The sequence below is a fragment of the Syngnathoides biaculeatus genome, chromosome 2, assembly GCF_019802595.1.
Source record: "Syngnathoides biaculeatus isolate LvHL_M chromosome 2, ASM1980259v1, whole genome shotgun sequence".
Taxonomy (NCBI): domain Eukaryota; kingdom Metazoa; phylum Chordata; class Actinopteri; order Syngnathiformes; family Syngnathidae; genus Syngnathoides; species Syngnathoides biaculeatus.
This window is the reverse complement of record NC_084641.1, coordinates 11,618,557-11,631,663: the sequence shown is the minus strand read 5'-3', so window position 1 is coordinate 11,631,663 and position 13,107 is coordinate 11,618,557. Positions and strand designations below refer to the sequence as shown.

Genomic DNA, 13,107 nt, shown 5'->3' with positions numbered 1-13,107 from the left:
AACCAAACCCGGGCTTGTCTTGTGGATAATAGATGATGGATTAATTACTATTCTTACGATGATGATTATTAATGATTATTATTATTATGATTATCCACCAATCCATTTTCCATACTGCTTATTCTCAGTATAGGGTCACAGGCGTGCTGGACCCCATCCCAGCTGACTCTGGGGAAGAGGCAGGGTACACCCTGAACTGGTCGCTAGACATTCTCATTATTCGTATTATTATTGTGTCCATTTCTAAAAATCTTTAATAACTTGTGAGTCTGGTTTATTTGTGATGTAGCCCGTCTATCGCCCACTGTTCTATGGGATAGGCTCCAGCATACCCCTGATTTTTATGTTACCAAGCCCCTTTTTATAGTAACTGGAACAATAGTTGAACAAACTTACTCTTGACTTCTGACTTGACAACTTAGCTACCCATCATTTTGCTGTGTATATGTTAATATCATCAGGCGATGAAACATTAAATGGTTCATGGTCATAACGGCCCTTTGAGGGAAACATTACCAATTGTTTGGCCCGCAGCAAAAATGGGTTTGGCACCCATGCAATTGTCCATAGGTGTGAATGTTTGTTTCCCTCCTGTGATTGGCTGGTGACCAGTTCAGAGCGTACCCCAGCTTTCAGTCAAAGTCAGCTGAGATAGGCTCCAGCTCATCCGTGACCCGTTGGAGGATCTTCTTCTTGTTTTTCTTTCGGCTTGTCCCGTTAGGGGTCGCCACAGCGTGTCATCTTTTTCATCCGTGCCCCTATCTCGTGCATCCTCCCCCCTAACACCCACTGTCCTCATGTCCTCCCTCACAACATCCATCAACCTTTTCTTTGGTCTTCCTCTCACTCTTTTGCATGGTAGCTCCATCCTCAGCACCCTCCTACCAATAGACTCACTCTCTCGCCTCTGAACATGTCCAAAACATCGGATAAATGATTGGAATAGATGTCAATACGAGTTTTTATAAAATTCCACCGTTTGTTTTCAATGTCAAAATATAACAGCGATCTTCTGCCTCCATAGTACATGAGACGTACACAATTTGGTGCTCATTCAAACGAGGCTGTTTCCACTTGCATTTTGGTTGCTGTGGATTTGAAACTTTCTCGGTTTGTTTTCCCTCTGAACAAAACTATAAAAACAAAATTAATCGGATTCACTGCGCTATCATTAAATGTGTTTAACTAAGAACGTTCTAGGTGGAAGAATCCATTAAGGTACTGAAGGCTTTAACTACAGTTTGGCAGACACAAAGTGGACTTTGTATCGCTGTTGCATGGACCTCTATGAGTTTTCTCTACAGAGGCAACACAAAAGAAGAAAGCTACAGAAAGCTAAGGAAAGATGAATGTGCAGCCATATGGCGGTTCCTCAGCAGCCACTCCGGCCTCTTCTCAAGAATCCTTCTTGTAAATGCCAAGAGTGTCTCTGCAAACTGTAAACTAAATCATTGCTTTACACTTGGCAACTTTTCCTTTTAGCATCTGGATCATAAAAGTTGAACTTTCTGTTTTAATGTTAAACATGTTGTATGCTTTTCAAGACTGGGTGGCCGTTTTATTTTTATTTTTTTTCCAACAAAATAACTCAACCCCTTGACTGTACACTCACAATAAATGCTGTAATAAATACTTCTATACCTACAGAGTTACTGTTGTTTTGGAAATTTGTTTCCATGAAAACAATCGGCCCGAAAACGCAATTATTGGAAAATGGTTCCCAAATTGGAAAATGAAGCAACAACTTTGGGTCTAAAAGCTGAAAATAGTAGTCAAGTGAACTTGTGTTGAAGTGTTTAATCGAGACAACATGTGTAAATGCATCACAACCAAGACAACAATCTCAGACTGACGACTTTGCTGCAGTGTTTGTGTTTACAATCTGACACTTCTATAGGAAAGAGGCTTCACTGTTAATGTCCATCTGAGTCCCATTCCTTAACATGTGTTCAATTTTAACTGGGAGTAGCAGCTCATTTGTAAACGTGTTACCAGTATGTCTGTCTAATTTTTGGTGTGGATGGGATACGACGAGTGAAATACAGTAAGTGCCTGGCTCTATAAAGGTTGAAAAACACAGTTCTAGGGAACATATGTCAAACTTAAGGTCTGGGGGGCCAGATCCCACAAACCCCATCAATTTATGCATCCCGCGAAAACAAATAACGTGCAACTTCCATGATTCTTGCTCAAATCCCTTTTCAAGATTTCTACTTGCCATATGAATGATTTAAGATACGATATTGGAACCATTTTTTTTTGCTACCAAAGACCTTTATTACAGTTGCAATGTGGCCTATAACAAAAATGAGACCCCGTGCCTATATGGGCAAAGTCTCTTTAATTGGAGTACCCTGGAATTTGTTCAAAATGGAGCCTATCACAGCTGACTTTGTATGAGAGGCAGGGTTCACTCAAGACCAGTCTAGTGTGTAGTCACCTCGCTCAATGAATCTAAGATGTTTTTTTTTTTTAATTTATTTAAACCGATTTGCTCGATGTAGTCCAGTACTTTCAAGGCATTGAGAGACGCTTTAGCATTGCACACGTTGTTCAGCCTGACGGACGGAGATTCTGCACTTCCGGCTACTCCGACCACCAACAAACATTCAGCCACATTCATTCTTCACGTCTTGACCTGGTTCCAGGGCGTACACTCACCCTCGTCACCAGGCCGCCCTAGTAATTATTTGGAGGGCTACATCTCCGTTTTACCTGTGTCATATTACTCTTAAATGGCGGCATGGTGGATCAAGTGGTAAAGCGTTGGCCTCACAGTTCTGAGGTCCTGGGTTCAATCCCAGACCTGCCTCTGTGGAGTTTCATGTTCCCCACTTGCCTGCGTGTTTCCTTCGGGCACCCCAGTTTCCTCCCACATCCCAAAAACATGCAACATTAATTGAACACTCTAAATTGCCCCTAGGTGTGATTGTGAGTGTGTTGTGAGTGGCAACCAGTTCAGGGTGTACCCCACCTCCTGCCCGTTGACAGATGGGATAGGCTCCAGCACTCGCCGTGACCCTCGTGAGGATAAGCAGCAAAGAAAATGGATGGATGGATGGATATTACTGTAAAAGTAATATCTCCTCTAACTTGAGTACAATTTCGAAGCTACTCTACCCACGTCTGGCCATGACAGACAGGGACACTTAAATTGTTAGAGGAAGGATGAGTGAAGCACTTGATGTCACATGAGTGACTTTATTTTGTAATTGTGATTTGGAAACTGATAAATTTTATCATTGATGATTTGTCGAAAATGATTAGAAGAGAATGATTGTTGTTTTTCTTCCTTTCCTCCCGGCCTAAAATGATGTGACACAACAGACTGCTACTTCGAGAAGGCTACCTGGCATTCTTGTGGGTCCCATTTAGTGTATTGCGACACGGGACTGGTCTGAAATGTTGAACTGGAGACAAAAGCAGAATGTTGAGACATGTTTTTATTTGGTGTGGTAGCAAAAACAGCACCTTGGGACAGGACTATCATGTGGGCGGTCTTCTGGAAGGGCACACAGGTACAAGACACGCATGGGGAAGACATGCACTACCTTCTGTAGCACTTATTTTCTAGACATTAGTTAGACCGTGGACACGTCAGCACGTTCTTATTCCTTCAACAACACCACTGTTCACCAGAGGGGGAGCAGTCCTTTTATGAGTGGAGTAACTCGAGCGAATATTCAAATTTTGGATTTGCCTTCACTTTAACGTCACTTTCAGAGACAACACTCAGGTATCAAACATACAAAATAGATTCTTTGGTCCCTTTCAGGTAATTGATAGTGTAAGGATACTTTATTGCTTGTTGTTTAAGGCTCTAGTGGAGAGTGACTGCAAGCTTCAGACATGTTAATTACAAAAAAGTAGTTAGGTGGGAGTTGAAACTTAAGTGTAAAAACTACCAGACAAGGCAACAGGAGTTCAGCGCATGCTGAGTCTCCTCAAAACTACACAAGCTCAATCCTGGATGACCTCGGAGGACTCAGACACCACTCGGCCATCCTTGGTCTCGATCATCTTGATGACCACGTTCTTTTTGCTCTGGGTGTTGTAGCCGCTACCGCCACTGCCGTAGCTGCCGCTGCCGTAGCTGGCGCTGCTGCCGCTGCCATAGCCGCCGCTGCTGTAGCTGCTGGAGTAGCCGCTGGAGTAGCCGCTCTTCAGGGTGTCCATACCGCCGTAGCTTGCTGGTGAAAAACAGGTAGGTTCAAATGCAGTGGTGACTGGTCTGGTCAAGGACAGCAAGGCCTTCTATGCCGGACGAAACACTATCAGGACCGATGAGCCACAATGTCGTCACCATTTTCCTAGCCTTCAATTTGTCAAATACTGATTCTGTACTGATCAAGATGATGAATGTGGATACTGTTATCTTGCAGTTTTGCTGAATATTGATGGTTTGTATTGTTACGGTGTGATGGCGGTGGTACTGAGAATTTTCACTGGAGGCTAAGGTAACAAATGCACAAACTATGTAATTCAGAAGAGTGGTTCTTTTGTAAAAAGTATTGTGTGTGCATGTGTGTTTGTGTGTAGCATGAGCCTCATCATGGATTTTCGGGGGGCAGAGGGTGCAACGTCAAAATTTGTCCATCTGCCTGGCTTCTTATTTTTGTTTTCATCTTCATTTTAAAAGTAACACAAACCATGAATTCAATTTTGCAAAGTAAGTTTATAAATAAACTTATTGATCCCAACATGCTGTTTAGGCAGTAATTTCCATCAGGGTGTGTCGGTTGGACTCCACCCTTTTGAATTCTTTGAATTAGTGGCCATGCAAGTAACTACTGTATAGTATAGTATATACTTAAATAAGACACTCGATATACATATCATACATAACCCAATTAACTGTATAATTGACTCAGTTTAAGTTTTACAATGCGCAGTTTATAGGATTGCCTTTGAATATAAAAAGCAGCTTTAAAAAGCAGAAGACAGTAAGAGAGAGGGCTACAGTTTTCCCGTTATGTGGTTTAACTTGTATTTGGTGAGGCATCAACTTGTTTTCATATCAGGATCCTACTTACTGCTCTGTTTGGAGATGTTGATGGACTTGATGCCGTTTGCCAGCCTGTCCTCCTCGCCCTCCAGCAGCTTCCTGTAGGTGGCGATCTCGATATCCAGAGCCAGCTTAACGTTCATCAAGTCCTGGTACTCGCGGATTTGGCGGGCCATGTCCTGCTTGGCTCTCTGCAGGGCCTCCTCCAAATCTCTGATGCGAGACTTGGCGTCCTTAACCGCCAGCTCGCCGCGCTCTTCGGCCTCGGCGATCTGAGCCTCCAAGTTGGCGCGCTGGGGGAGGGTCAAAACAGTGGAGTTGAAGGAAGTTCTTCTGATCTCTTGGGTTTCAAGCGTGATATGTAAGATTTATCTGTACCTGTCCCTTAACTCCATCAATCTCAGACGTCAGCCTCTGGATCATGCGGTTAAGGTCGGCAATCTCTGTCCTCGTAGCCCTCAGGTCATCTCCATATCTGTTAGCAGACGTCTGCATCTCCTCATACTAAAAAAACAGTCAAACAAGCAAGGGAACCTTTGAATGAGCATGGCTGACGAAAAAAAACACTTTAATTCACACATTGATGAAATAAGACAAAAAATGGGCAGAAAGTTCCTCTTTACCTTGGACTTATACCATGTCTCCGCCTCAGCACGGGTACGGTTGGCGATGTCCTCGTACTGAGCCTTCACCTCTGCTACAATAGCGTCCATGTCCAGGTTACGACTGTTGTCCATCTCCACAATGACTGAAGTGTCCTTGATCTGGCTCTGGAGCTCACGTAGCTCCTAGATCAGAACAAAAAAATAATCAAAATAATTAAACGCAATCCTGCTGAGGAATGTCTGCTGCAGGCAAGTGTAAATAGAAATACAATGTTAGATGGGGGTCTTTTGTTTCCTTACCTCCTCATAGATGGATCTGAGGAAGTTGATCTCATCTGTCAAACTTTCCAGCTTGGCCTCCAGCTCGACCTTATTCATGTAGGCCTCATCAACATCCTGTAGACAATACAAGATTGTATTCACTTCGGACACTCAAGTACCATTTTAAACAGTCCAATGCTACAGCAGTATGGCGGAAAGGCAATTGAGCAGATTTTCCAAAACTAAAAGATATGCAGTAGTCTTGCGTATAATTAAATACAACTTGACAACATTAATCTTTCTTTTTTTTCAAACAAAAATCCTGCTGACTTTGGGCGGCAAGTGGGTTATACCTTGTCACTAGCCAACTAATCGCAGATCACTTATAGACAAACAAGCATTCGCAGCCATTCCTATGGACACTTTATTCTTCAATTGCATGTTTTTTGGACTGTGGAAGGAAGCTGGAGTGTCAGATGAACACAAGTAGACTGAGAACATGCACACCACACACACGAAGGCCCAATCTGAGATTCAAAACAAAGAACTGCGAGACAGATGCGTTGCCACTTCTCTTTTCAATAAAAAAAAAAAAACAGTGTCACTTAAGTTCTTTTACTATGTAGTATTCTTTCTCTACTACTAAATATGTTCCATGTGAAAGGTCCTTCAAGTCGCCTTGTTTTTGATATTATAAATGGGATTGAATTGAATCTCACTGACCTTCTTGATGAGGACAAAGTCATTCTCACACTCTGTTCGTTTGTTGATCTCATCTTCATACCTGCCAAAAAAAAAAAGACCACTGTAAGTAGAGTAGAGTATAGTGTCCGCAATTCAAATAGGAGACTTGTATACAAGTGTAACACTAGGAGGTGCAAGTCATCCATCCTAAAAGCTCTCTGGGGAGCCCTCTAAACAAAACGAAAACAAACGAATATGAACAACAAGTATTTGCATTGGGACAGTGCAGAACTGCATGCCACCGTGTAGAATGTGCAGGGACTGATACAAACAAAGTTTTTCTTGTTTTGTTTTGTGTTGCCGTGGTAGCGCTCACTTGTTCTTGAAGTCTTCCACCAGGCCCTGCATGTTGTGCAGGTCGGCCTCCAGCTTCATCTTGTCGTTGCCCAGGCTGTCGAGCTGTCTGCGCAGGTTGCTAATGTAGGCCTCGAACATGGCGTCGATGTTGGAGCGTGTGGTGGTCTGGCCCTGCAGCAGGTTCCACTTGGTCTCCAGCATTTTGTTCTGCTGCTCCAGGAAGCGCACCTAAGGAGGAAGAAAGACACGGAAATGTGATGAAGAAACAGGAACAGCTTTGACTTAATTAATGATTATGTGCACGTACTATGTACACAAGACTGCAATGTATGTCAACTGAGATTGACCGAAAATATAGAATAGATTTTTTTAGTATGTGATTTAATGCATTCAATTTACGCACGAAAACCGAGTAAGGTGATTTATTTTTCTATAAATAAATAGGGATACTAACTTTAAACTAAACATTTTTGTGACCATGAGTAATATTATAAATACTCCTGTCACTGCTTAACTTAACATCCAATAACCTAGCCATGCCTCCTGTTTGCCTTCTATAGTCTTTGTTGATCTTATCTGTCTTTGGCGCTTTGCAGGTTGCCTTTTTAGAAAGGAAGGCCTGACGTAGTACATGCATCCTGACAGGAGATGAGGGAGGGGATGGGGGGTTGGAGGGTGGCTTCAGCAGTGAAATAAGTCTTGCTGGAAAAAGCTGGTGACGGGCGAACCGAGTGAATTAACCCATCACCCCTGTGACTTCCTGTTTTTGTAAATTGAGCTTTTTGTAGGCAAATGAAGGGAAAGGGAGAGAAGGCGGGTTGTGGCCAAGTTTCATCGGGAGGCAGAAAGATAGAGAGATGAGGAGAGAGGGAAACAGAAGACGAGTAAATATTTAACTAAGCTAAAGGTGTGACAGGACTGGGAGGGAGTAGGGGTCCATGGAGGAATCCAGTTTGGAGACACGTCAGACAGTTTTTGGCCTTCAGTTTAACTTTTTGATCTGATACACGATCTAGTTAATTTGCTCTTGCAGCACTACACAGGCTCACAGCTGCTGTTGAGCAGAACAAGATACAAGCAGAGCTCTTTAAATATTAACCCACTACTGAGGCCTTGAGAGGGCCTGAGAGTTGCATGGATTCTGCAGAGGGGGGAGCTTCACTCTCTGTTCTAAAGTCCAGTGGTGGGGGCGAGCGGGAAGGGGGACGCCACTAGGGCAATAAGAAAGGGCCCCACCCCAACTAAATGGAAGAAAGCAGTCCGAAGGTAACGTGTGCTGAGGCCTGACACGCCCTTTGCCATCTCGCTTGCTTTCTTTTGTGCTTCTGCATGAGTGGACTCCTCATTGTGTAAATAAATGTATGTACAATCATAACGGGTCAAACAAGTGTCCACAACTCTGCTGTAACTCTAAAACCTTTTTGCTTACCTTGTCAATGAAAGAGGCAAAGCGATTGTTGAGGGTCTTGATCTGCTCCTTCTCCTGGGTGCGGACAGCCTGGATGGTGGGGTCAATGGCCAAGTTGAGAGGGGCCAGCAGACTCTTGTTCACAGTCACGGCAGTGATGGTCGGCTGGGCAATTCCCATAGCACCGCCGAAGCTCATGCCCGAGCTGCCCATGCTTGAGCCGAGGCCGTAGGCGTTGGTGCTGGAGATGCCACTCCCGCCAAAGCCCCTGTTGCCACTCCCGTAGGAACTCTTGACGCTGTAGCTCCTGCGGGAGGTGATCCCTCCCGACCCGGCGTAGGAGCTGCTGCTGAAGTTTCTCGGGGCCGCAGAGCTCCTCACCGTGTACGAGGTGGTCTTGTAACTGGCTGCCATTGTGAGCTTTAGGTTTTGGGCTTTTTGGATGAAGGCTGGCGAGGCAGGCAGGCAGGCAGGCCGGCAGAAGGAGGAGAGACCAGAGTGGATAGGAAGACTTGGGACTAGTGAGCAGTTTTAAAGCGCCTGTTGCTGTGGGAGGAGACAGGGCTGAACTGTCATTGGCTGCCGGTCTGGGCAAGGGCCTGGAGGCAGGGCTGTAATATTACACTCCTATGACACATTGTCAGCCACTGAAAACCATTACCTGACCTTCCTTGCAGGCCTCCAAGTTGTTTGAGAAAATCTTTTTTGGAGCAAATTCTCAGGCGTTTTGGTGTTTCTCTTTGTTTCTGCGTAATTACCATCAAGTGTCAACAATGTTTTGTGCAGTCTAAACTGTTTCAGTATGATAAAAAGTACACAAATAAAGGTGTGTAAATTGGAGGTAAGGTAGGTCTTTCGGTTTAATGAACCACACAAAAGTTATTGCACTGTGTAGGGCATGCAACAGGAAATGAGGGGAATTTTAGGAATGAAGTGTCTTTTCCCAGCGTGGTTATTAGCATCATTTTTACTACAATAAGATGCAAAGATTAACATGCATTTCAATATGACAGCTGAAATGCTATTGTTTATTTTACATATTGAAGTACACCTTGAGACAGATTTAGCAGTTGTAGCTTACAGCAATGCACTTTGTCGTTGTCTTCCAAAAATGTATAGAAGCTGTCATAAAGTACAATTCTATCTTTCTTTGTATTACTGATTCATATTCCATCTCAGCATTTCAAATATACAGTACAAATATTAATATTCACCCATTAGCTGTAAATTAAAGCAAGGGAAAGTTTTCTCACGTTTAAGCCATGTTTTGTTTTGTTTTTCAGACCCACACCAAACTCATTTCCTGTCTTTATTGTATACTAAATCTAAATTGTGGTTATTGAATATTGACCTGGAATGAGTGCTGGATGGCCTTTTAACATAGTCATTACAAAATGTGCAAATGTCAGAAATATTGCATATGAATTTTTAACGTACTAAATACCTTTATATACACAGTTACATATTTTATTATTGCTTTCTTATTATTTTTTCACCAATAAATAGCATTTTGGTTTGATCTTACAAAGATTGGAAAATGTAGTTAATATTATCTTTTATAATTCTTTATTCTTATATATTCAAATAAAAATAACATCTTTTTTGTTGAATTATATGGCATGCTGGTTGACCTGGAATACCTTCCAATAGGAATTAAAATCGAATTAATCCATTTCTATCAAACGATAACAACATGCAACTTTACAGGCACATTTTAATGAACATTTCAACCTCTTTAATTGTCACAGTGTGAAGTATCATGATAATTTGTTATAATTGATACCTGTTGATATTCATGTTTAGAAAAACAATCCTTTCTCATCATTAATTAGTATATATTTTTAAAAATAAACGTGAAATCAACAAAATACTCTACCATTGAAAAATAATGATGACAAAAAAACTAATAGTTGTTTGGGAGATAACTTGCATGTTTGGCTAACATTAGCAGACAGTCCACGCCATTTGCCAGAACGTCCGAGTGAGATTGTCTTTGCCTTGTCTTAAACCCTTGTTAAGGCCAGTTCATCTTTTGGAATGAGTTTTGCCAAATGTTAAAAATAAAACAAATGTCAGCAATGCCCATCACCACTTTATCTCCGCCCCCCCACCAGAAAAAACAAAAAACAAAATTTAAAACCTTGATAGTAGCAAAAATCTGAATGGTGACTAAATTGTTGTGAAAACTACGAAAACATTCAAAACCCATGAAAGAATGTCCCATTTGTTTTTTAACATTCCCATAACAATTACCTATGCATTAAGAATGTGGGCAAATTTGCTGTGATGGTGTCTATTGATGGATAAGATTTAGAGTGGATTGTGATAAAAGTTGACCTAAGAGTGGACCTGTTGGTTTTGGCGAGGTCTGCGGCCTCCACTTCTCATCAAATAACATCCCTCATCTCTGAGGTATCCTGCGTGTAGGTATTTTGTAGCGGTGTTAGCAGTTTTTGGAGGCTTTAGAGCTCAGGATTCTTTGGTTATTACCATTGACAACACAATAGTCCACTGAGCAAATGCGCACCAGGTGAGCGGTACTGTGAAACAGCTGGCTCCCATTACGCTTGGGCATGGAGCATCGTAGACTCAACATAATACAATTTAGCTTGAGCCCTTTGGAATTGTTAAAAAACTATTAAAGACAACAGCCAACTGTTTATGTCTGTGTCATGTTACACCACAATACATTACTTTTTTGTAATCTGCATTCCCTTGACTGTGTAATTCATCATAATATGTATATATTGTATACATACAGGCAGCACGGTGGTGCAGCTGGAAAGTGTTGGCCTTACAGTTCTGAGGACCTGGGTTCAACCCCAGCCCTCCCTGTGTGGAATTTGCATGTTCTCCCCGTCCCTGTGTAGGTTTTCTCTAGGCACTCCGGTTTTCTCGCAGATCCCAAAACACGCATGGTAGGTTACAGGAAGACTCTTAATTGCCAGTAAGTGTGAATGGTATTTCTTTTATGTTTGCCCTGCGATTGACTGGCGACCAGTTCAGGGTGTAACCCTGCCTCTCGCATGAAGATGAGATGAGGATAGGCTCCATCACGCCCAAGACCCTAGTGAGGATTGGCAGTGTGGAATATGAATGGATGGATAAAATTCATTTCAAATCCACAGTATTTAACAAAGTTCATCATCAAAACACTTTAACGTGGACTGTTCCAGTGAGGTTAATGTCTTACCATTCTGAGCAATAATAAGCATTTCAAATTGAATTGACCTTCTGTGTGAAAATTTGAGAGAAATCTCATCTATCTATCTATCTATCTATCTATCTATCTATCTATCTATCTATCTATCTATCTATCTATCTATCTATCTATCTATATCTATCTATCTATCTATCTATCTATCTATCTATCTATCTATATCTATCTATCTATCTATCTATCTATCTATCTATCTATCTATCTATCTATCTATCTATAATTTGGTTTTAAATTAAAATTGTATAACAACATGGAATTTCATAATCATTTATTGACTATAGCTGAGATTTAAAAAGTACAGTTCTCATTACAATGCAATGCACTTTTACCAGGTTGTTAATACCTTGCACAACCTTTTTAGTACTAGATTTCATTAGATTCTTAGAATATTCAAATACTTAGGCAGATTACTGATTCCTGCGTGTTTACAGTATGTCACTCACGACTTCCAGCAATGTAACTTCACTTTTTTTCTCGGTAGGCTGTGATCCATCAAGACCCACCCTGCGCTTTGCTCCTCCCTCCCCCAGCCCCTCGCTATGGTGAGTCATGTCTTACATGAACCAGTCAAAGCCCCGACGCTTTGACCTCTCTCCTCCATCTTTCTTTTTCTCTCATTCTACTTTCCCGCCATTGGCCCTCAGCCGACAACATCGTCATGGAAATATACCAAAATAAGACTCCCATCCTCCTTAAACCACAGCGGATGCCAGCGAGAGCAGAGAGGCATTCAACGGACGGCTGAGAAATCAAAGAGAAGTTTGAGCCCGTGCCTGAAAGAACACATGACAACACTGATACCGTGTTGAGAATGTCACTGAGACAGAGTGAGAAATGTGCTCAAAGATCAATAAAAGAGCTGCTCTGTGAAACTCACATGACTGCAGTGCGACCATTATGATTGTGAGTAATCACTAGCTTTTTGAATCATGTGGGTGGCTGGTTCAAATCTACAGCAACAGGAAGAGTTGTTTCACAGTGCTCAGAAGAATGTCACTCATTCAACAGGCACTTATGAATCATAAACTGGTCCATATTTCAACTTAAACGCTGTTTCATAGTTAGCAGTTGCTTTGCACCGTGGCCACTTTATATGCAGTTTGTATGAATCAATAAGCTGCGTTACATAAACAGGAGTTGAATTTTATCCGGCCTCACTTTGGTGACTGATAAGTATAAAGAAATGCAAGAGAGAATTTTAGAATAGCAGAGATAGATACCAATGGAGGAAAAGATCTTACTGTCAATCAACAAAGAGAACTAAACAGTACACTAGAAATTACGTACATTTTTTATACATTTTTTTGTTAATGTTTTTAAGAGAATGCATCACGGTGTAAAATATGGAACCTGGAAGTGATCACATGAGAAAAACTGCATGACAAAGTTGAATGTTGTCATGGAAGAAAAATGCCGTTTATGATTTTGGTCACCAGCCTCTGTGGCCAACATAGACAATTTTTCAATTGTAAGTATTCCCCATCCAAGTGCATTCATTAACAAACGCTGTCTTTGCTGCTGTGCAAGCGTTGTCATTGGTCAACAGGTGAAGGTGGGGGTCTGGTGG

At 41.9% G+C, this 13,107-nt stretch overlaps 1 protein-coding gene across 1 annotated transcript; it reads right to left on the bottom strand.

The window, feature by feature from the left end:
* Nucleotides 1–3,428: 3,428 nt before the first annotated feature.
* Nucleotides 3,429–8,839, bottom strand: krt8 (keratin 8). Its single transcript, XM_061833461.1, has 8 exons — nucleotides 8,342–8,839; nucleotides 6,932–7,140; nucleotides 6,595–6,655; nucleotides 5,911–6,006; nucleotides 5,629–5,793; nucleotides 5,384–5,509; nucleotides 5,034–5,298; nucleotides 3,429–4,190 (listed from the first exon to the last, which is right to left on the bottom strand). Exons 1-8 carry the CDS (start codon nucleotides 8,732–8,734, stop codon nucleotides 3,961–3,963), a joined length of 1,545 nt encoding a protein of 514 aa, XP_061689445.1. The 5' UTR covers nucleotides 8,735–8,839; the 3' UTR covers nucleotides 3,429–3,960.
* Nucleotides 8,840–13,107: the final 4,268 nt, after the last annotated feature.

Bases quoted from the DNA above. Each gene is read 5' to 3' on its own strand.
- krt8 (XM_061833461.1), bottom strand. From the start codon at position 8,734: ATGGCAGCCAGTTACAAGACCACCTCGTACACGGTGAGGAGCTCTGCG. The intron at 7,141-8,341 runs GTAAGCAAAAAG...CTTCCTCCTTAG, and splicing joins TTGCCTCTTTCATTGACAAG to GTGCGCTTCCTGGAGCAGCA. The intron at 5,794-5,910 runs GTAAGGAAACAA...GTTCTGATCTAG, and splicing joins TCAGATCCATCTATGAGGAG to GAGCTACGTGAGCTCCAGAG.